General features: G+C 37.9%; 1 protein-coding gene across 1 annotated transcript; it reads right to left on the bottom strand.

The window, feature by feature from the left end:
• Nucleotides 1-9,417: 9,417 nt before the first annotated feature.
• DUS2 (dihydrouridine synthase 2) lies at nt 9,418-24,484 on the bottom strand. Its single transcript, XM_014307776.2, has 13 exons — nt 24,329-24,484; nt 23,388-23,433; nt 22,595-22,686; nt 19,817-19,864; nt 19,151-19,216; nt 17,447-17,517; nt 16,977-17,063; nt 16,703-16,871; nt 15,627-15,748; nt 13,109-13,252; nt 11,861-11,948; nt 11,159-11,232; nt 9,418-9,923 (listed from the first exon to the last, which is right to left on the bottom strand). Exons 1-13 carry the CDS (start codon nt 24,449-24,451, stop codon nt 9,686-9,688), a joined length of 1,368 nt encoding a protein of 455 aa, XP_014163251.1. The 5' UTR covers nt 24,452-24,484; the 3' UTR covers nt 9,418-9,685.
• Nucleotides 24,485-24,714: the final 230 nt, after the last annotated feature.

Below are 24,714 nucleotides of genomic sequence, written 5' to 3'. Positions count from 1 at the left end.
TCCTGCTGAGTGGGAAAAGGTCAGTTAAAGAGTTCAGAATAGATGTCAAGTCAGCCTTCATAGTCCCTTGCCTTAGGTATAGCTCCACTTTTCCTTTCAACAAAGAAGGAATTTAACAGGTTTGAATTCAATACTACAAGAGTATATTTAGTAGCCTTGAGTGTCTCTGAGAAATGTGTTGTTTCAAGAATAATTAGTCCAAGAACATACTGGCAACATAGTTCAAACAGTGTCCTTCCAATACATTTACAAGACTCAGGGACAGGTACCAACTTCCTTAACTGAGTACCCCTTTCTGGCATTCTTCAGTTCACCTCCCAACTCAGTAAAATACATTTCATGAAAAATCTCATGCAGTCCCCATGAATTACTGCATATCAGTTCCTTCTTCTTAAGCACACAATTAAAAAATTTCAAACAGAAAAGAGCTTGGAGCAAAATTCCTTGGCTAAATAGCTTTTAAGTTTGTGAGAACTCAGACCCAAAGTATGTTACTGTAATCCATTTAATTCAACTAGCATTTCATCCTTTATAAGTAATTCAGTCTAAAGCTTTATACTCAACTAGTGAAACTTGAAAAAATGCTGATTTCCATGTTAAATAATCTCCTGTCAACGGTCATATATAATAAAGTACATCAATACTTCTCATGTATATAGTAGGTAGATCTGAATTCAGGACATCATCCAGGATCTTGAAGTCATACCTAAATTACCAATAAAAGCATTCATGGAGATGGTAACTAATTTTCCCCTGACATTAATATTGTTTCATGTGATCTCAGTTCCAGATCCCTGACTATTTTAACTTTCTGCTCACCAGTTCATCCACAACACATTCCTTAAGCTGCTTTGTATAATGGTTTTCTTTCTCCTTTGTCTTGATGATACCGTGAGTCCATTGTGAGTCCCTCAGCTTCCTCCTCCTTCACCACATCCATCCTTGTCACAGAGCACAAGTGCAAAAATACGTACTCCAGCTTCTCCTCTACTCTTGTGAAAAATGGGTCAGTCAGCTTTGTGCTCCTCCCTACCTTTCACCCTTTGTAGTTATATCCTGTCTGCTCTATTGTTCAGATTTCTTCTCCTAAAGGGTAAATTCTTCACAGCAAAGACTCCATATACTCTTAACACTTGGCCTATTTTGGATTTTGCTATCGTATAGAGGATAAAAGTATATTGCACACAGACCTGAACTTTTTCTCATATGAACCAAAAAACCCCAAACCCTGTGCACAATTGCCAATGTTTTTGAGTCAGAAAAGTAATGTAGGAGTCTATTTTTAGACACTGTGTTAAGTTTCACTCACTTTTGATAATCTGTATTTTCCTTTTATGGAGCTATGTTTTGTTTATGGCTTAGAAATTGTGCATGAGATCTCACACGATGACCTTTAAAATAAACCAAGTTTAACATCTTGATATCCACAGTGGCGTGGGAGTCTAAAGATGTGGTTGCAGATACCTGTTTCTCGTTAGAAGGAAGCTAATGACAGATCATGCCACTTCCTCACTTATCAAGGAAGATCCTCTTGATGCAAGTTTTGTGTTAACTGCAGCAGTTCACCATGCACTGGGGGTGTATTTCTGTTCTATGGATACAAGTTGTTGACAGAGCTCAATACTGTACATTGTTCATCAATTGATTAATCCATAGAAATGAACAGGATACATTTAATACCTATGCAAATCTCATGAACTCATCTGCACTATATTGAGCAGGCAATAAATGTGAAGTATAGTGGATAGAATTTCCAGACATTTTCCAGTTCCATCTCTTCAATCACAAGGAAGCATAACAGAAAAGTGCATCTGTTGGTCTGTATCTTCTGATGGCACTAATTTCTCTGCTAATTTGCATAGAAGGGCCAAAGAATGAAAATTATTACATTCTTTTAGGAGATGAGCTACATTACAGACAGCAACTGCACGAACTCCACAGACACCCTTATCACTGACCTGAATCCTGATCTGGACATACTGTACTTAAAAAGACTAAGAAGTATTTTAATTGCCCTTTTCTTTTCCCGCCACTGATGTTTGTGCTGAGGTTGTCAACAGGATGTTTTGTACACACATGTTCTTCAGGATCCCAGCTGCAGTATGAGTGAGCAATGTCAGGAAAATCAACACTGGCAGCAGTTGGATGCTGCCAACTGTGCCCTACAAACCTCAAGGAAGAAGCTGTGTAATGACCTCTACTACAGAAAGAATCTTTGCAGAATAAAGACTGGAAAACAACTGATGTACTTTTTTTGTCATCTCAGCTAAAAACCTTCTTGAATGGAAGTCAATACCTGCACAATACTGTTCAGGTATTGACTTCAGCTGCATCCCAAATTCATTTTAGTTCACCCAGGGATGCAAGAAAGGCCTGCAATGGAAATTCCAGGATTAACAAGGTGACTATTTATGTTCAGCTAAAAAGACTGGTCAGCTTGACATGCCTACTCTAAATACTGAAGTGGAAGAAAAGAAAGGTGTTTACAAAAGCTAACTTTAGCTTAGTAAGGCTAAGAAAACAACTGAGCAGAAGCTATCCGGAATTACAATTTGAAAACCCTCTTCCCAACTCACACAGACCCAAGTGAAGAGTACCATCAATATGCTAAGATCAGTTTTTGTCAATATCCCAAAATCTGTTAAAGAGTTGCAGATGGCTTCCTAAAGGATTGAGCTGTAGTTAGTGAAAATCAATTTCAGTCACAGTCCTAGAACAGCCAATACAAATTCCTAATGCAAGAAGGAATACAATTAGCTGCTCACTGTGAGTCTGCACTGTCAGTACAGTGACATGGAGGGTTCTAAAGCACAGGGGAGTGAGAGGAGTGAGCTGTGTGGGTGAAATGTTCTCTCCAACCCAGTGATCCCATGAATTCACAGGCTGGGCTGAGAGGAAAACAGTACACAATAGCAGCCAGGCAGTGATAGGTGAAGATGCAAGATGTTTTCTAACAGGATGAGGTTAGCTCTTCCTTTCATGAAAATATATCAACTTTTTCTGTAAAACCTCTTCTTCATCTAAATTGATTTTTTTTTTAAATGAAGAGGTATGAGGAAAATAAAGTGTGGGTGGATCAAATCTGTTTGTCTTCAGTGAGTTTCTCTACGAAGTTAAATGGAAACTCTTCCCTCCATCCTGTGGACAACGCAGAAGCTGTGTTTGCTTCTGTGGCATAAGGCATCACTTTCAATAAACACTGTATTACACATTTTGCCTCTAACAAAGAATGGAAAATCTTACTACAAATGTGAGTTTAAATACTAAAAATGAACACAAGAAAAATGGGTAAATGTTTAATCTATGGGTAAATGCTGTATCAGTACAACTGCACAGAAAGACAGCAGTGACTAATCTTATTTCTTTTCTCTCTCTGTCCCTTCAGCCAGCATCACTGCCATTATGGCATATGCACTCTCAGGTCATGCTGCACAGTCATGCATGTTACCCACACCAGTGAGCAAACTACCACTGATTTTACAGTCTACATTGCAACACTTGGCATGCTGATAAAAGTTAATGAGAGAGAAGGTAATTTATTAAATCCCTATTAATTCAGCATTCATAATGCAGTATTTCTATAGCCTACAGGCTATAAACTTTCTAAGAACTACAACTCTTTTCCATGTTCAGGCACTGCAAAACATGAAAGCTGCTATTAGCTGTAATAAGAGAATGTCACAGGGCAGCATGACATAATTAGCATGCCACTGATGTGACAGGTAAGCATCATGGTCTAACTGTACAGTGATTTACTGCCTGAATCCTGCAGTCCCAATACTGCACCTCCCTGAAATCATATCATTCTGATGCCCTTGTGAACACTCCACCTTCCATTCCCTTCCACCGACAGATCTGAATACACAATGTTAAATTAACTGCTAAAAAAACCCCCTTACAAACACCCCTTTTGTATGCCATACAGGGAAAATAAATGCACACTTCTGCTCAAGTGAAACTGCCTCATATTGTTTTTAACACCCTTAGATCTCATGGGTTTTGTGGCTCGTGTAGGTGCCTCTACTCACACATGTTTACTTGTGTTCTGTCTGGTGTCCAGGATTTGGCTCTATTTCAGCAGTAAATGAAACAATGGCTTCAGCTTTTAAACTTTTTGTTGCCTGGGATTTAGTATGGATATGTAACTGGAACGGATACACAGATGGCCAGAAACTTTGCTTTCAATTTTATAGCAATTCAGAAAGCTAATGAAACAGTAAACTACCCCATAAATAACCAAAAAAAAAAACCACCCCAAAAAACAAAAACCCCCTTTTACTGCCTGAAAAACTTATAGAGAATGGCAGAGGTCCATTTCTTAAGTAAATAAGCATACACTGAACCAAACCAGGTAAGGCAGTGAGAAGCTTCCCAATGAAGTTTTTTCAGCCTGTTTTTTTTTTTTTACTCACAATCGTTGACAATGCTTAAGATTAGAAAAGATATAAATGTACTAATTTTAGATAAATATCTTTATAACGCTCACTTTTCTTTGACCACAATGAGGGAAACCACTTGATCAGTTTCTGTTTAAGAAGTTTAACACGAAGGCCCATGACCAGCTGCTGACAACCCATGCTAACACCTGTGCACAGGCAATGGTAAGTGCACAGGCATGCACAGCAGCCTAACACTGCTTAGAGAAGTTTGCAAATCAACAAGAAAAGTACTAGAAAAGGGAATGTGTTTATACTGTTTTAAACCAGCTAAAAAGTAGGTTGAAGATCTGTATTCAAATCCAGTTCTGCCAGCTCCATGCAACAGAATACTAATCAAAAATGCATGTTCACAACTGTACATAGATTATATCCATTGGTTGCAATTACCAAGCAATAATTTTTCAAGGTAGCTGAACAGGAACACAATAACATACTGAAGCATTAGCAAACATATGGAGTTTATCAAGGAAAATTAAGTTAAAATGAGTAAAGTATCAGATTTGTACTACAGTGCTCTTGCAGACAATAATTTTCTAAAAACAGAAAACAGAGACTCTTCCACCACATCAGGGCAAGGGAAAAGTATTTATTTGTTCAACTGATAGATGTTTAACAGCTGATTCACATTAGCTCCTGCAACACAGTTTCATTTGGGAGCTAAGTGAACACCACAAGTGAGGCATTTTAAGGCTCCTCTCACCAACCTCACTGAGGCTGGAGCTCCTTGGAATATGGGTGACTGAACCAGATTCCCCCTGGAGCCCAGCAGTTCGTCTCCTTATCTGACCTAGACAACTGTTTTTTAACAATACATGATGCACTCCCTCCTCACCAAAGGCTTGCTTTCCATGTTTAGCTTTTAATGTTTTTCATCAGCTTTGTCATCAGCACCTCTGACTCAAAGCCTCAAGCATCAGCTCCTGCACAGTGGCACAGATGGAACTTAAGCCTTGCAGGCCATCTCATCACTCCTTGACTTAAAGTCTGAATATAAGCAGGTTCCTGTTTAAAAAGGAATAGCTCTCATTATGTTGAGCTCCTAGATTTGATTAAAGAATGGCAGTAAAATGCCTTTGTGAATGAAGACTTTTTCCAGCTAACACCTGTGTGGGACCTCTCACAGTCTTGCCAGCTGACGTGTTTGAAAAGCACGTTCTTCTGCGTGTCATAACGGGTAAGGGAAAACCAAACCAAAACAAAACCTGTCCCACCTCCCCCTCCTTCCCCAGCAAACCGAGGCATGCTTATTCTTTGAACTGGAGAGCAGCTGAGCTGACATGTGGCTCACTTGCCAGTTTCTGAAACTGCAGTGCTGGGCAACTCTAGGATTTTGATATTCAAACTCTGTATTTGTACCGCCAACATTTAACCTCACATTCCAGGGCAGGGCTGGGCTCAGAGCCTGGGACATTCCAAAAAGCATTCCAGCCTGCAAGGCCCTGGAGGTAGACCCTCACTGAGTGCATCCACACTAAAGGCTGGTAAAAATATCTCTGCATTCCCATTCACATTGCTAGTAAGCAGAATACAGGGAGGACAAGTTACAGTTCTCCCCATACCCATGGACCACACTTTGGCAGGTATCATTACAAATACTCTGCAGCATCACTATCAAGTAAAAAAAATACAAATGCTCTTCTGTTGGCTGATGGTACCCTGGGACAAAACCCCCTCCAGTTGCTTCACAGAGTTCCATAGGATTAACAGTGAAACATTTTCACTAAGCAAATACTTAAAATAGAGCACAGCTTTCATCAGTATTGACCAAGCATTATATTCGCACCAGATTAAAATAAAAAAAAATAATTCTGAAAAGTGAAGCTAAATACCCTGCAATCCAGCTGTGGTCTCAATTGCCACCCTATGCAAGAATGCTGAAGTGCAATGGCTGGATTGGTAAATACTGCAGAAGACAGTGTATTTTTGTGCCAACTTTAAAAACACCTGCCACCTTCTGTTTCTGGAAGGTACAGCAGGGAACAGAAGCACGGCAGAAACTGAGACAGTAACCAGTTGCTCTTTAAAAGCAATGTGAATGTAAGGATTTCTAGGAGGAAAGCACTGGTCACTGAAGTAATTACATTCCCACAAGTGCTGAGAAAGGATAACGCTATTTATCATGTGTGCTCCTATCTGTAGAACTGATACACACATTTGTTGTAACAGAGTTACAAGGAATGAAAGTATGTAACAGAAAGTTGTTAAATCACAACATTCTGGCAAGCACATAGATATATATATACGTATATATACAAGTGCAATATTTCTTTGGTTCTTCCTGAAACTGATCAAAGGTGTCAAATGTTACACTTTCTAGCCATTTGCCAGAATTACAGCACTTCTATATTTAGCACTAAAAGCTCATTCCAACAGAGTGACTCCTCACTCTCATTTTCACAGGCTCTGTTTGGCCTATCCATAGATACAGCACAGACAACCCCATCAGTGTGTACAACGACTGCAGAGAGCTAAGGGGAGCAAGTGTAACATTGGCAACCATGTAATAATTTCAGGAAGGATTTGAAAACATGAGGTTATTAGAAAACAAAAACATCCCCCCCCAAAGTTTAGCACCCATTTGATTTAATAAACACACTTTGCAGGCTAGTGTTAAGACAGAATTTGTTTCACTCATAGCAAACTATGCAGCCAGCTTTATCCAACTCTCTCCACCAACCAAGCCAAGGCACATATTCTGTAATATGAGTAGTAAAGCACCTCCAGGCTGTTGTTCATGCAACCTGTGTTAAGGTATCTAGCTTCAAGTACAGTTACATGTGAATGTTTGACAGCATCCCACAGAAATCTGCTCAGTGATCAAATGAACACAAGATTTACACCTTTTCAAGCAGCCCTGGAACACCAAGCTCTCAGCACAAACCTGTGCCCTGCATTAATGGAGTCACTGGCTGAATGAAGCAATATGAAAAGTCTGCACAGGCTGTATCTACTAAGGAGGCAGGAGGAGGCACATTCACATCACATGACAAAATACCAGAAATAAAACCCCCAAGGTACAAATACTGTTATGAAGGCCTTGGCTCCTAAACTGAATGATCCTATCTCACTTCTGTAAGAAGTTCAAGTCAGCAGTGACACACTTTCTCCTGAGTAATTTTTTGGGGTTTTCTGGGTCAAAAGAGAAATAACACGCTTCTCATGGCTGACTTATCTATAAACTCATCCCAATCCACTGGAACTCCCACTGATCCACAGTAATTGCTGCCATACAAGTCCACCTTGTACTTAGGCACCACCACCTGTATTACCCAAAGATTCAACTTTCCTTTTAGACAGACAATGATTACGAGAATAAGCCAGATCCTTCTGTGTGGCAGGACAAGAGGCAACGGGCACAAATTGAAATACAGGATATTCCATGTAGAAGAAGGAAAAAAACCCCACTTTTGCTTACCTTAAGTGTGCTCAAACACTGGAATGGGTTGCCAAGAAAGGTTGTGGAGTCTCAACCCTTGAAGATGTGCAAAACCCAGTTAGACACAGTCCTGGGAAACCTGCCCTAATTCATCCTGCTTTGAGCAAGTGGTTTGCATCACACTGTCTCCAGAGGTCCTTTCCACACTCAAACATTCCATGATTCTATTACATTAGACCCTGCAAATAACACTGGTAGCATGGCCTAAAAATTACTTTTTCTTTATTATTGTGGCTTCAAATAGTTCTGACAAAAGTAAGAGATCCAGATAGAACTTATAATAGGAAAAGGGCGAGTTCTGAAATTTCTGATTAATAGTGCAAAATTTTTTAGTGCTTCAGAGTAAAGTTGTAGCACTAAAATGATATCAAATATAAACATATTAAAGTGCATTTACTGTAATGTACAAATTGAACAAGAAAAACTTCTTCCTGGACTGTATAGATTTACTGTCAATTAATCTAAACAGCAAACATTTTAACTTCACAACCCTGAATATTGTCTGATGAGATATTGTTTTTCCTTTTTAAAAGAATGGTTTAAAGTGGCACTATCACTTGAGGAAAAGAATCAAAATTTTAAATAGAAAGATTCTTTATGAATTACAGCCAGCCAAATGAATTATATCTTGTACATTCTTTATACAAAGTACTTTAGAGATCATGGCATGATACATCCCCATCATTTTGTTTTCAGACCAGAGCTGATAATCTCAAGATCCCTCACATTGTTGAGGGAAACTAAGCCACTGTTTCAATAAACTGTTAATAACAGATCTCTCTGAACTCTTTTGGCATCCTTTTGAGGATTCAGAACTCTAATTTGAATCATACAAGCTCAGCTGAGTTATCATGAATTAGACAGGGTCTGTATCCTCTGCTGGCATACAGCATTTACTTACAGTTTACTTTAATAAGAAGTTGTGATGATGGAAAACAAAGAAGAGAACATGGGCCATTGATCAAAACCCCTGTATCTCCAACAGCTGATTGCTGGGACAAACAAGGTCACATTTCAAGAACACACAAGGCCATATTTGGATGGCCATTACTGCAAGTAACCTACTTGTAGACATTTACGAGGCCTTTCAAGTTAAAAGACAAAAAGGACTTTCATTCAACAAAGTCAGTGCTACCAGGCTTGGCTCCAGTTCCTTACTGGATAGACACAATTGTTAACACCTAAGACCAGAAAAGGACAATTAATACTACTGCCTATTTCTGAAGGTAAAATGTAGTAGAAGTTATCACAGAAAAATGTTATTTAATGCTTGTCTTACAATTTTTAAGTCCTTTCTGCAAAAAACTTTTTCTTGATACATGAGGGGTATAAACAAAGCTTGCAAAACATGCATAAAATGCAATTGACACAACCATGTCTACTTTGCTACTAATTATTTTCCTACATTGATTTTTCTGATTAACTACACAGTTCCAATACACAGTTAGATTCCTCTGTTTGTGGATGATGTATTAATACATCTCTTACCCGCACACTTTAGACTTATTAATAAAAAAAAAAGTAATGAAACCAATGACAAAATTGCTTTGAAAATACCTGATATTTTTAAAAGTTTATTATTGGAATTACCTTCTCCATGTTGTTTAAAATCAAGTTCCTAATCATCATCTGAAAGGCACCATAGGGACAGTGAGTGGTGAACAGTAAACATCTCAGTGGCTTTTTTCACAACTGGGAAATTTATCTGTCTCTGAGAGAATCCAAATGAAACGTGAACAGCAAGATATACAAACAGGAGCTCATTTGTAGCTGCATAGGCATGAAACCTCTAATTTCCATTAATTCCATGCTATCGTGGCATCTTCGGCACATTCATGTCAGAAGTCTCTTCAATAAAATTGGCTTTTTTATGGGAAGGCTCAGCAAGGTCCTCTCCATGGTCTCTGCTAATCAAGGGCTCCTGGTCCCCCCTCTTGCGTTTGTTAATCAGGTGATTTTCTCCCTCACAGAGCTTTCCCTCTGGGACACCCAATGCTCTCAGACAGACAATAGCTGCAGCCTGTTCTGCCAGTTTCTTGGACTTGTCCCTGAAGAGCAAGCACACAGAGCACAGGTGAAAGTAGAAACTGAGGTCTCTACACTGCCAAGAGACAATTTCCTGTCTCTGATGCAACATCATGAAACAAACAGCATTTGTAGTCATCTCACAGCAGAAAAACAAACCAGGACAGTTCCAGAAATTATTTCAATCTTGCTAGGTGTCAAGTGTTGATGCATCACTCTGATGCAACATTCCTAGAAAATCTGTCTCTATCAGGGCTTGTCTCTTGAACACTCTCCATGCCAAAGGTAGATGGCCAATGTGTGTTTGGCCCACAGAAAGGTAACTTTTACAAATCTGATCATTAAACAAAACTGAGTTATGCAGGATCACTTTTCTTGAAAGTGGCTCAGGCGTAAGTACATTCTCTGTCAGCTGTACAAGTTCATTGATGCTGACAAAAGCAGGAACTGTTCCGTAATAGTAAAAAATCTGTCATTTCTGAGAAAGACTGCCCATCACACATTTGTGGAAGTCAGTATTTGAAAACACTTCTTCTCAAAATTTCATATCAGCTGAGCATAACTTCCTAAAGTCTCTGAACAGGAAGGCTGCAAAGCAGTTGTGTGCACTTGTCCTGTTTAAAATGTTCAATGCTGAGCTCTAGCTTTGCAGTTAAATCAACATCACCTTAAGTGCAAATGCCTCAAATCAACTTCAGTATTAATAGATGATTGTATAAAATACCATCAAGAAACTTTAGAGCAGGCCTGGATGGAGCTGCTAATTAACTGTGATCTCCACAGAGAGATCTCCAAGCTGCTAATTAACTGTGATCTCAGTGCACCGTCCACTGCTTCACTGAATACAGACACTTAGTCCTGACTTCTTATTGGAATGGATCTGCTGCAGTGGCTGAAAACATAACCTGCTCCAACATTCCCCTCTGCCTCCTTTGGCTTCTTTCTGCACTCATCACATACAGAATGGAACTGGGTCACCTATTTGCTCCCCTTCCAATACAACTTGTGGACTAACACAAAGTGAATTAAAATCTGTAACTGTTTACTTGATTATGCCAGTGCTTACTTCCTCTTGTCATATTCAATTCTCAGAAGCTTTTAATCCTTTCTCCCTCCTAGAAGTAGCTTTAGGAGGTAGCTTTCAGTTGACCTTTATCAAAGACAACTGGAATAAACTGGAACATCCTTTTAATGCAAGTTTTTAAGCAACATTTCAGAAATAAAAATCCAGCTGAAAAACTCATTAAGGATGGCTTACCACAGAGTTGATCGGTATTTTCGCTCAGCTACTGTCACTACTGAACAGAATAATCTATCCAATGGTCTTTGAACCTGTAGAAAAAAAGAATTAAAAGGAAAGGGGTTGTCAAATCCAGTCATGTAATTTACAGAAGAAACAACATCATCAACATTCCTTCATATTTATAAAGACAAGGTTAACAAGTAACATAACTTTAACATTACTCTAATTCACACCACAAATTTCACTATACATACAACATTAAAAAATTAAGAAATTGTCCAAGTTATAAATATTTTTGCTTTACAAAAATAAAAAGTAATCAAATAATGTTCCCATTTAACCAAACAGGTGCTCCTGTCCCCTACAGGTCCTATCTGTAACAGTGTGCAACAACAGAGAAAACATTCCAATAATTAATTCTTTACTTCACAGAAGTAGTAAAAGAAAGTCAGTCATGGGCTCCTATGTAAGAAAGTTACAGCAACTTATTTCACAAATAAATCAAAAGCAGATTGAAGGCCTGACTTTGGATTTTTTACTTTCTAATAAAATAAGCTGCTGTTCTCATACCTGTGTGCATTACCATTTCTGCAGCTGCTTTCTGAAAGAGCTACACCAGATGGGGAAGCAGAATTTCTCACTGCCTTGAGTCCTAAAATACCTAATTTCATATACAAGGCAGAGGGAGAGGTTTGAAAGGGTTTCTCATTGACTCACAGTTTCATAAACAGGCTGAGGATGCTTTTCTTTCCTACACCATTCCAGAAGATACATTTTTGGTGTGATCTGTGGTGGATATTCTCGCCTAGACAGAAAAATTTGTGGTCAACAACTGTGCACAAAGTTCTATTTTAAAAAGACAGTGATGCTTTTTGTAATACTTCTACCAGCTATTTGAAGTGTAATTTTACAGCTCACATTATGATGTTTCTTCTTCTTCTTCATTAGATAACTCAAGTAATAGGTGTGACAAAACATCTAAAATAAAATCTAAAGTTTTCCCGAACATTTACACCCTGTAGTAATACAGCTAGAGAAGACATACGTAGCAGAAAAGAGATTCTAACTAAATATGTGATACAGAAAAGAGATACGGTTTGGTACTGTTTATTATAAGCACCAATTAAACACTAGTAGAAAAAAAGGAGAAGCTGCTTCTGTTATGAAGTAGTAATCAAATGAAAAAGTGTAGAAAATGTAAATGTAGGAATTTATTCAGTTATTGACAAAGAATTACAGACTCTCACACATGGCAGAAAAAAAAACATTTAAAAAAATCTGTGTTCAGTTCTCAAGGAGTCAGTTAATATATCCTCTAAATATTAAAGCATTATGACTGCATTTGTGGAGGATTTTACGTATCACACTCTTCTTGAGCTGTTTCATAGGCCTATTAGCAAAACCAGCAAATACAAATTTAACATGGAAAGTAACAGCAATTCTACAGGCTTCAGAGATTATAATTGTAAATTATATAAAATAGAATTCTACTCCATGAATTAATTTTTCAAGGAATAGCTTATGAGTGGAACACTCATAAGAAGACTTCAGATGAGCGTGTTCTCTGCTTAGAAGATTATTAAGATATTTGTTCAGGACTTTTTATAGAAAAATTATGTTTTAGTCAAGTTTCACTAAAAATAACTGAACTCTACATATTTGTAATACACTTTTCTACATGGAGATGTTCTATTTTTAATTTTCTTTTAGAGCACTCAGCACTTTCAACAAGTTAAGTGAGAGAATTAAGCAGTCTCAGGAAGCCTGGAACTAAAGAACATCCTACGACATCCAAATGGCACAGGAAAAGCGGTGATTATGCAATGATGTTCCTGCTTCATAGGAATTCACCCAGTAAGTGCTGTTTTGCAAATCATCATTTTCAAAAAACTGTTACGACACTGTCAACCTCACAGTTATTATTCAGAGATGCAAGAGAGTGAAAAAATTGATTTGCATACTTACTTGTCAAATCTAACAGCCATTTTTATTACATCTGGATCTTCCGTTTGGTCATCTTCATCTTGCACCTTCGTTTCTAAAGATGCTTTCTTTGCTTCAAAAATAGCTGTGGTTTCTTCATAGAAGTCACCCATTTCAAAGGCTTCACTATTCAAACAGAATTCCTTTCTATTAGAGATCAGTTTTTAAATTTTTGAATCACATTACGGCAGAGAAAGAAAATGTAGAAATCAATTGTGTTTACAGTATATGTTAAGAAGTGGAAGTGTGGCTGTATTCTGCAGAGTGACATTACATTGAGCTACAAGTAGGAAAAGGATGTTCTAATTTCCAGCATTACATATGCAATTTGTAGCCTGGAAGTGCAGGCAGAATCAGCCAGAAATACAGGTTCTGCAATGTTCAAGTTATTAGTTCATTTAATAACTTGCAGTTGGATGAATCAGCAAACATCTCAGCATGACTCCTGGTGCATCAGCTCCACAAGGGCAATACAAGCAAAAAGTAAGACAAAGAATCTTCTTCTAATTATAGTGATTAAAAATATTATAAGCAATAAACTCTATAGCATCCAAACCCCTCAAAATCTCAGATTTTCTGACTTCAGAGTATTATTCACAAGCCCAAATAAAGAGGAGCAGCAACCAGGATTTTAGTCAAAGGCAAAAGCCTCAAACACTTTTAAATTTCAAACTCATGGCAGGCTGGATCTACTTTGAAAAACTGAGACTATTGATTTTCTGCAGATGATAATGGCAATAAAAGAAACTTTTACTTTTGGTTATGAAGATGCTGATGGATACAGGACTGCTCAATGACAAAATGGATTCTGCCCACAAAGCCATCTCCAATGCTCCAAGCAAAAAAGCAATGAAGCTGAAAAATACTATCTTATGTGTTTCTAAGGGAAGGCAATTTATTACATACTGCTATAAAAATGTTTTGTGGGAAAAGCAGCAACCTGTTCTCTTGCATTCAGCACTGAGGTAAAACCTCAAATGGCTGTAAGCCACCCTCACCACCAGGAGACAGCAGAATTATGCACTATAATTGTCTGAAGATAAACTGGTGCATTTTAAAAACTGAATGTTCCTCAGTTATCTAGACATGAAACAGGTTGTTCAGAACAGGGGTTAAAAGACCAAGTTTGCTGGCAGAAAACAGTTTCATAAATTTCCAAATGGGTCTCTCTGTCCCCCTCTCCTGCACACACATTGCTTTAGCCCATTTTGAAGTTGGTTTTGCACCACATGTACAAAACCAGAGAGTTTGATTTTGGAAGCCCCTAAAGAATTGTGAGGCATAGCACACAAACCCCATAGTCTCACACTAGATCTCTATCCAGTGTTTATGTGTATGAACTGTGACACCTCTAATCACCTGAGTAAAACTGTTACTTTACAGTATTTATTTTACATGCTCTGCATTGCTATTAATGCAGCAGAAAACACCACCACCCTCTGGGCTAAGACTTTATTGAAGTTGCAAAAGATTTGAGTTCTAATCTATACTTTATCTTTTTTCCTAAACTCAAAATCTATAATCAAAATAGATAGTCTGTTAGTATACTAAAACAAGTTAAATTCTTTAAGCTGCCAAAGTGAAAAGTAACTTGCAAAGTTTAAATATTGTTCATGGATTCCACTGCTCCATTAAAAATAATGAAGTCTAGCTCCCTTTACATAAGCAATACAAATTCTCTTCATTGTACTGTAATGTAATAATCATGGACAGAATTATTTCTAGAAAGCCAAAATTGGTAAAAGGCAATAAAATGGCTAAAGGATTGCAGGCATTTCCGTTTATTTTGAACATGAACAGAATGCTGATAAGGGTTTGCTAGAAATCAGTACATTCTTTTTCAAATTCTTTACTCATCTGCCAATTTTACAGTTTCTCTCAAAATTTTTGTTCTTTCATTTCTGTCTCTCCCACTGAGAAATTTCATCCAGTCTGTTTCAGATGTGCAGGATGACAACATTCTTTAAAGCTACTATATTTCCTCAAAAAGATTGCCATCATTTATTAAGGTGTTCCAGGAATGAAAAGCAGCACAAAAAATTACAATTACGTACCAGACAACCCTGATGCATGTTTCTGTGTTTCTAAGTGTTCATTTTAAAACAAATATGTTATAAATATTCCAGTAAACCTCACATGCAAGTGGGAAAGCTAAATCAAATCCTTGGAAGAAGACAAGTTCCACAAAATTTCAGAAAAGCTGAAATTTTTCTTAATCACTTCATGCAAATACTGGATAAATGCTTGTCACTCAGTGAAGCACCACTCAAATTAGTGCGCTGAATATTGAGAGTTTTAGGGTTAAAGATTTAACATCTGAGCATGGAGGAAACCTGGAAAAGTTTACTCTGATATTTCACATCTCCCATCTAGACTTTTGGGGTTATTTTCGGGGTTTTTGCAGCTTCTCCTGACAGTGTGAAATGCCAGGCAGTGCTAGACAGAGAAGTGGTGTGCAAGTTTGGCAGAGTACAACTCCTTTTCTGAAGTCCACGCTTACCAGATCTCCTGTGTGGACTGTGCAGCGTGCAGCTTCTTACCCTGAGTAGTTTCCAACTGTTCTCTTAACATCTGACATAAGCAGTATTTAGTGTTGGTGTAGTGATTGTCATACCTCACTGCCTGATGGAAAGAGACAAAGAATTCAAAACCACACCAAACAAATTTATCTTCTATACTGCACATGGTGTCTTGCTGACTTCCACAATCATTTTTCAAAGGCAAGCCACAGTGCAGTTTCCTCAGTAACATATTCAACACTACCCATGAATGTGACTATAATCTGATTATTTTGGCATGACTTCACCAACTAAAGTTCAACTGACTCATATACTTCTGAAGAAAGAGTTGACCTGTTTCCAACACTGACTAGCAATGCACTGATATTTTAGTAAGTAACTCGTTAATAGCAAGCTCAAATTAAAAAAAGGAATTTGATTTGATGACATGATCAAAGTTCAGATTTCTGACTAATTTCCTATGACATCATTAAAATTTTGTGTTTTGAATAATGGATAAAACTTTATATATTAGATGACTTAGCTAATGGAACTACAGTACTACAATACAGCACTTTGCCAATTACGTTATTGGCAAATCATTCCCTTTGCTTCCATACTGCAAATATTTCTTGACTGTATTTGTGAAAAGTAATTAATTTCTAAAAGTGAATCTAGGAGCAACTGATTATTTAATACTCCTTCAGCTTTTTGTTCAATGTTGTAAATTCAATATTGCATACTGTATATAATAATCTGCTTGGTTTGTACAACTGTGACTTCGAAAGGGTTGGACTACATATTTTTAGATTTCTTTCCATTTTTAGATAGCCTGGTAAGCCTCATAAATGTTCCCAAGAAACAAGGGCTAAAAAGCATGTTTTCTGCATACAGATTTCTAAACAAAATCAAACAGAGGAAGCAGGGTTTGATTTGCAAGGATCATGTAACATGCACTATGTTAAAATATCCCCAGAACTAAGTCTTTGAAATGAAGAGGAGTTAAGATACTGCAGTAAGATTTGGATTAACAATTCTAAACAATGATCTTACAAGTAAGATCTTCATAAAAACATACATATTTGATGTAATCTTGCATGACATCCTTCAAGGGGCAAAACCCCTCTTTTCTGAAGACAGAGGGGTTCCACATGGCAGCACGAGCAATCATGACTGATGAGGCAGCTGTTGCTTTCTGGAAGGTCTCAATGTCTGCATATTCCTTAATGAAGTCATGAGATCCTCCACTAAAAATTAACAACACTAATATAATTAATCATGCCTCTTTTTCCTGCACTTGGAAATCTTAAGTACAGGCATTTGACCAGAATGAGTTAATTAGTCCAACTTACTTTGCTATTACTGGAATGGAGACAGCTTCAGATATGGCCTTGATCACATCACAATGGACAGGGTGCTGAGGCCTCTCCTCCTTCTTCCTTTCCAACAACAACAAAAAAAAAGACAACACCAAAGATTTCCTGTGGAATTTATAGATGTCTAAACCACAGCAGACATGACACAAGGATTATTGGGATATACTTGTTTCAGCTTATTTATTTTATATATTTGATTTTTTAGATACAAAGTATGCAAGATAATATTAGTTTTATTTGGTCTTTGAGAAAAAAAATATTTAGGAAAAGATCAGCATGCAGTTTAATTCCCTAATTACTGACTTGATTTCCTAGAACACCAATTCAGTTAACAGTTGAAATCAGAACCACATATTAGAGTATATTCATATCAGTCATATCATACTGTGGTACAGTCATCAACAAACTAAAAAAATACAAGTCTTTCTTGCCTAAAATCAATTTACCTTCCATGGACTGCAATGGCAGCAATGCCAGTTTTCTCTATCCTCTTCACCAGATTCACAGTATCTTCCACCTGAGGGATAAGACAGTTGGACATGATTTTGATTCAAAGCAAAAGGAATAACTATCATGTGACATTGTACAAACAAATGCTGGAAGTCTTCTTTTATCAAGAGGGATGTGATTCCTGCCTTTCATCAATAACATAACATATACAACCATTTAATATATACTACAATTAAAGAACTACATGCTATGGCAGAAAAAAAGAATCCATTTTCAATGTTTCCTTGAACCTACAGATTACAAACTTTCTCAAACCAGGTAACATAATACTCTGTAGCAGGAGAATATTTTCCAAAGGTTTTCAGACTGTCAATTGAAAATGACTGGAACATTTGATTAGCAAGTCCTCTCTAATGACTACTCTGTAAATTGTAATTAAAATGCTTTTCAGTCAGAGGATGCCTTCTGGAATCAACTTAACATGCAATCACACAACTATAAATATTCCTCTCAGATGTGTCTTAAAAATGTTAACCAGCATCTAAAAAATTCTAAGGATATTCTTACATGCCCAGTATATCTTCAAAGAGGTAAAATGCTCTTAAAGAGCAGAAATAAAATTGACACACTGCTGCACTAGCCTGTCTTATGCATCTTTAGGGAAAGGGAGAATGAAAAAAAGGCAAATTTTCCTTTCAAAAGGTGAAGGAATATCTGCAGCTCAACCCAAAGATATCAGATTCAGTCTGAAAACTGCAACATGTCCCAGCTGGCAGGGATGCAGAGACAGGAGCTCACCTGCTGTTCTGATGGATGACATTATCCAAAACCAGCTTGAAACAAAAAGGAAGAGGCTCTAGGATAAAGGTGCCAGCTCTCTAATTTAATACTTCAGAACCAAAATGATCTTAGACTGATCATTTAGATGATTAACATAGATGATGTGTTACTGATTCTTTTCACACAAGCTTCATTTACTTATCCCAACACATAAATGACATCTGAACAAAGCAGGCTCAGGTAGAGTTCATCTATCTACTGAAATATCTGTTTAGGTCATATGCAATCATAGTATCTGGGAAGTATTTAAATACCTAATTGCTAAATTGTAATTAAATACCCAATTGCTAAATAATCAGTTTTTAAAAGAGAAGGTACATAATCTTTTGGATGTTTAAAAATATGTAGAGAATTCATCTTAAAAAAAGAGAAAAAAGCAGTAAGGAAGATACATCAGCTGTAAAAAAAGTCTGGAAAAAGATCCTGGAAAAGACAGACCCTGTAACTTCATTGGCTGTTCTAACTGCAAGAACAGGAAAACAATATGGAAGAAAAATTAATCTGAAAGAACAGAAAACAATTATGTATTGGTTACCCCATATGAAAACCAGGAACTAAGAGCACTTACTGGCTGCCTGAGGGTCCCTACACCCTTTTGTACCTCTATGACATAAAAAATGACTCAGTTGAGAAATTTAAAGGATAAAAGCCGCTGTGCCTTTGTCTATCATAGAAACTGACAAGTCCACAGTCATGGTCTCTGTGCACCTGCAGGTCAGATTTAGGTTGGGACAGCATCCCAAACAGAAATTGTAAGTTCCAAGTGCTCTTTCACAGCAACAGACATACAGTGAAACATATTAGAACAACATCTATTCTAACTGAGCTGAACACTTCAGCACAACAATTTATGCTCTTACTGAGGGCAAAATGCGGATTTTGCAGGTTACTGGTTTACAAATTCCTTTAACAAGGGTGGTCAATATCTGAAAAAAAAAAGAAGACAAAAAAATTGATCACAACAGTGGAATTACTAAAACTCTCCTCCTTTCTCTCTTGAAAATAAATTACAATAATATAACACTGTCTATTAATCCTCTATAAAGAATCTTACATGCTAGACAGACATATACAATCTGTAACTGAATATACAATTTTATCCAGTAGATACACAAGAATAGTTATAGTCTAAGACATTTTTACTGCCACTTCTTTGTTGATTTGAACTGGATTTTTAGAGAGCAATTAACTGCTGCTGTAGTTTCACCAATGCTTTTAATATGGCGTGACCAGTGAGCTCTGATTTCAAAAAACATGCATAGACATGTAAAACTCACAAATACTGCACCACACTGAAAATTCTTAAACTGAAAAAAACCCCAAAAGTAGAAGTTTTATAGTCCAGATAATGGCATGGAGAAGTAAATGAGGAATATTTATCTATAACCTTAACTCCAGTGTCCTAAATTGAGTATTCCACTCAAGCAATCACAAATTTGTGGTCTGTGCAACCCATCCCTGCTGCCAGTAGAGCACAGTGCACAATTCTTCCCAAGACAGCTCCAACCCCACGAGATGATACTTACAGACTCTATTTTGTCAGGATCAGACAGCAGTGCTGCTCCCATACCTCCCTGGGAAAACAGAGAGAAGCTGTTACCCACTAGGCAAACACATTTTTCAACTCAGTTGTTTTGTCTAATAGCAGACCACAACAAAAGCACAATATCATATTAAGGAAAAAATGGCAAAATTTAAAATACAGAAGCATTACTGAAAACCTTGATGCTACATTTCTTAGACCTGTATCAGAATAATTAAGATGTAATTCAGGGCATCAACTTGCTCTCATCACTTTAGGGAGCAGACAGGATTTCAGAAAGCTATTTTTAGCAAACATAATCATCCATTTTCCCATTTTTCATCCATAACATAATTATGAACAATTTAATATTTTAGCTGTTCTTCCAACACTGTTTTATCTGCATGCATAGATGCAGAGGCCAACAACTTTTTTGTACAAATTTTTTTGACCCAGAACTATTGTTGGAGAATAACCACTCAGCAGCAGTTGTACTCCTGATCTTTCACCCTAGTACAAGATGGATATTTTTGTGTTTTGTTCTTAATTACAGTTCTGTGGAGCATTTGACATCAAAATGGAGTGCCATGGTTCAATTTATTGATCCTTTATCCCTACACCAAGTGGCTTAACAGTCCTAACAACCAGTTTGACTGCTCTGTTCTAGTCCCAGATACAGGACTAATTTAGAACTGCATGTGCTTTATTACAAAACAAACAAACAAACCAGGTTTTAAGTGGTCCATTGTCCTCCCATTTAAAACTGACAAGGAATTGAATTCAGCATTACTAAGTTGTGACTGCTTTTTGCCATCTACTTGCTCAGATGACAAATTCTGATTTCAATTTTTATTAAGGCTAGGTAGAACTTATTTCAGTCACCCAACAAATTAATGACTTCAGAAAAATATTAAAAAAACGTAAACACTTCACTTTATCTAGCCCTTAAGAATTTAGTTTTCTAACAGCCTATGTTATTTTACTGTATCAGGGCCATGACACCTTCTAGAGTGTTCTGTTTACTACAAACAATTAAATTCAATTTTTCTCTGCATCAAAATTTTACTGCTTGAATTTGAAAACCAGACCACGTACTTCACACTCCATACCTCCAAGACAGAAAAGGCTCATTTAAGAGTAATCAAAATCGACCTGCCTTAGTAGAATATTCTTTTGGGCATCCCATGTTGATATCAATACCAGCCACATCACTCTCTCTGAAAGAGAAGGAAAAATCAAAATATTTTTTAGCATATTCGAACAAGAATCAAGAAACAGATATCTTGCCAGGTAATTTGTTCCACCATCATAAAGGCTTAAATGAGAACTTAAGGTAAATTTGAACTTCTGAATTTTTAGCTTCTCGCTTATTTAAGTTAAATACATAAATCTTAATGATGGTCTGAAGATCAGATTGTTCACAGGTTTCAATAACCAGGGCTGTGCAGAAGCTGCAGATAGTCATCTTAGAATACTTTCTATATACTTAATCCTATATAAAGTATATCCACCACTAGATTCATCACTACAGTAAGTCCTATTGCAACTTCCATCTATTTAAATAAAGGCTTAGAACCACCTTTTTAAGAGCCACTTTTGGTTTCTGCACAATGCATTACTGAAGACTTTATACCACAAACAGTAAGGGACATTTTCAGGTATATTGGCCTTGCAGCTTTGCAATACCCAGGGCAATTCATACTGGAGAGATCAAGGACACACTTGCACTAGCAAGAAGCCATCCCAGCACAGAATTCATGCAGCTGAACTTTTTCTGGTTCTATCAAGAACTACCTTGATGCTCTCAATCTTAAAAGACTGTCTTCTACAATAATTCCTGTGTACAAAAAATCCCAGACAAACCCAAGGTGGGAAGGGGCTGAGAGAAGATGACTTACACAAGTTTAGCTACTGCCAGGGCTCTTTCAGCATCTCTGCTGGTAAAAGAAGAGGATTTATAATTACAAAATATCATCAAATTAATGAAAAACCAAGGTGCTTACTTGCACATGTGTACAACTATATTTGTTCTGAACATTCAGTACAGAGAGAGACCCACTCAGAGGCACACTGGATATTTCAAACATTTACCTACAGCACATAGTGGAGTCAGCCACTGCATGATAAAAGGTGATACAAAAAAGGATCCAAAGAGGTCTGTCTGCCCTCTTCACCTACAGCAATATTAAATGTTCTTAGCCCCTCAGCAACAGATACCTATTTTAGTGTTCTTAAAAAGCTCCACTAATAACAATTCTACAGACTCTACAAGCAACTTATTTGAGGGCTACATTACCACTGAAAAAGGTCTTTTCAGTATGTAATGCAGTCCACTCATGCTTCCCCCTCCCTCCAAGCCCATCATCTCTTGTCCTACACAGAGTGGTCTCTAAGAGCAAATTACTATCATTTTCTCTTGAGCAGAGAGAATCTTTAACCCATTTGTGCAAAGCCGATGCACACATTAATCCTCTCTTATCTATACTAAACAATGCTGCCTCTTTCAGTCTTTGCAGTGACACTGTTGACAGGACAGTGCAAAACTTCAACATGTGATCAGACATCAGCACAATTTATATCCACATCCATAAGTTCAGAAATATCTAAGATACCTCTTACAAAACCAAGCTGCTGAAGAGCATAGAAGTTATCGTAATTACCTCTTAGGAGAACTTACAATGTGGAATCTTGATTTGTAGCAACAGCTCAGAAATTCTGCAACACCTCTGGTGTGAAACCACCTCATTTAGCTATGTAGTTAGAAGAGTCTCTGGTTTCTTACCATTTGGAAGACAACACGCTCTCTCTCCCTTTCACAAGTTCTGAAAACAACTCTGTCATTAGGTGCAACAAAGTCCACTGTTTCAAGTACTTCTGTATGAAATGAGAAACAGAAAAAACAGACAAAAATTCTGTACAAATGCTACAAATGCAAAAATTAAAAAAGTCACATGACCATGTCATTTGTATATAAATGAAATGCCATCAAAGTCATGTGATGTTCTTTGAAAAGTATCAAAACCCAATGATGACTCAACCAGAATGAACAGTATGATTTTGGGGAAGGGGCAGGAGGAGAGAGGAGATTTGTAGTGAACTTCTGTTTCCCAGCAGGGACACTGCAAACAACTGTTTCTATGCCACTCAGACAGGGCCAGGTCCCAAAGATACCTTTTTAAGAACTTGCAGTGACAATCATGTTATTCCAAGTCCAGCCCATGGAATTCAAGTTAATAAATGAATGACAAACAGTGAGGTCTTGTATGTGTTGCTTCCTTGTTGTAGTAGACTGTATGTGACCATGTAACAAACAGCGAACATTTAAAAAGACACAGAATTGGAAACTGTCTCTACTGCAGTCCAAACAAACTGGAAGTTTAAAACTAGAGCAGCAGACTGGTCTAAGGTAGCACTTCAAAAGCTTACTGTAAGCCCCTAGACACAATTCAGTGAGATTGTATGTACTGATACACCACTATAATCACTAGAAAAATGCTTCAGAGAAATAATTACCCTTTCTCTTAACTAGAAAAGAGACTTCTTACAGGTATTAGCAAAAGAAATGCCATACTTACCATTAATAACCCTCTTACACTGCAGCATCTTTATGTCAATCAGCTCCTGAGTAGAAAGGATAAAAAAAAAATCTCAGTGAGTTGAATTGTTTCAGCCTGTCAGCTCTAAACAGTTGCCCATTTTATTAAGTAATTATCTAGAGAGACCAACTTCTCTGAGCAACCTGCCCCAGTACCTCAGCACCCTCTGGTTAAAAAACTTCTTACTAATATCTAATGTAAAGCTCTCCTCTCTTCAGTTTAAAACTGTTCCCCCTGGTCCTACCACTATCTGTCCTTGTAAAATGTTCCTCTCCCTCTTTTTTAAAAGCCCCCTTTAAGTACTGGAAGGGCTCAACGAGGTCTCCTCAGAGCCTTCTCTTCTCCAGAGAGAACAATCCCAACTCTCTCAGCTGTGTTTGTAGGAGAGGTGCTCCAGCACTCTGATCAGCACTGTGGCCTCTCTGGATCCACTCTAACAGGTGCACAGAGTTCTTGTGCTGAGGACCCCACACCTCAATTTCAGGCAGCTTTTAAAAAGGTGTTTAAGAAACAAGGAGAACAATGCTATGAGTGAAATACATGGAGGCATAGCAAAACTAATCAGATGAGACATGAAGTCAGTCTTCAAAGTTCCTTCAAAGTTCTGACTCTACTGAAAAAAAAAAAACCACAAAAAAACCCTACACCCCCCAAACGCAAATAAAAGTACAACTTGAGAAAACTGTTATGGTGTTTTGTCCAAATTACTTGAAGTTACTGAACAGTCTCTAAATATGGATTTGCCATAACTTGAGAATGGCTCAGAGAAATGCCTCAAGACATAGAGATTCTTCTTTCCTCATTTTTAATGGAAAACTATGTGTAAAAAGAACAAGTCATACAATGAAAAAAGTCTGTTTGCACTTTCCTTAACAACAATATTATCAGATAAAACTGCCTCATCAGCTCCTTCTCCATACCTCACAGTACACGATATCGGCACCATAGTCCAGAGCAAGCAGACGCATTGGCAGTGTCCCCACTCGCACCATTGGAGCCAGGATCTTCTTTCCCCTGAAGCACAGCGGCGTGTTCACCGTCATTCCCGTTGCTGTACCACCTGAAAGAGAGAGCCCACGGGCACTGCCACGGAGTGCCATTTCCCACCCGCAAACACAGGCGCGTCCTTTGCCGGGAAGGGGCGGTGGGTGCCCCGCCAGGTGTGAGGGGCTGGCCGGGCAGCGGGGCCCGGGCTCACCCAGCGTGAGGGCGCCGGGGGCTGCTCCCCGCCCCACGGGCTCCTTCCCGAGCGAGAGGCCCCGCGCCGCCCCTGCCAGAGCCCCTCAGGGCTGCGACCGCTCCCGCG

Source organism: Geospiza fortis, unplaced genomic scaffold (assembly GCF_000277835.1).
Source record: "Geospiza fortis unplaced genomic scaffold, GeoFor_1.0 scaffold97, whole genome shotgun sequence".
In the NCBI taxonomy this organism is placed as follows: domain Eukaryota; kingdom Metazoa; phylum Chordata; class Aves; order Passeriformes; family Thraupidae; genus Geospiza; species Geospiza fortis.
The sequence above is the reverse complement of the archived record's forward strand: the minus strand, read 5'-3'. Positions and strand labels throughout refer to the sequence as shown.

Coding starts and splice junctions, on each gene's coding strand:
- DUS2 (XM_014307776.2), bottom strand. CDS start 24,451: ATGACGGTGAACACGCCGCTGTGCTTCAGGGGAAAGAAGATCCTGGCT. Junction 17,064..17,446: donor GCCATTGCAGTCCATGGAAG/GTAAATTGATTT, acceptor GTTGTTGGAAAG/GAAGAAGGAGGAGAGGCCTC. Junction 11,233..11,860: donor CTCAGCCTGTTTATGAAACT/GTGAGTCAATGA, acceptor TTTTTTCTACAG/GTTCAAAGACCATTGGATAG.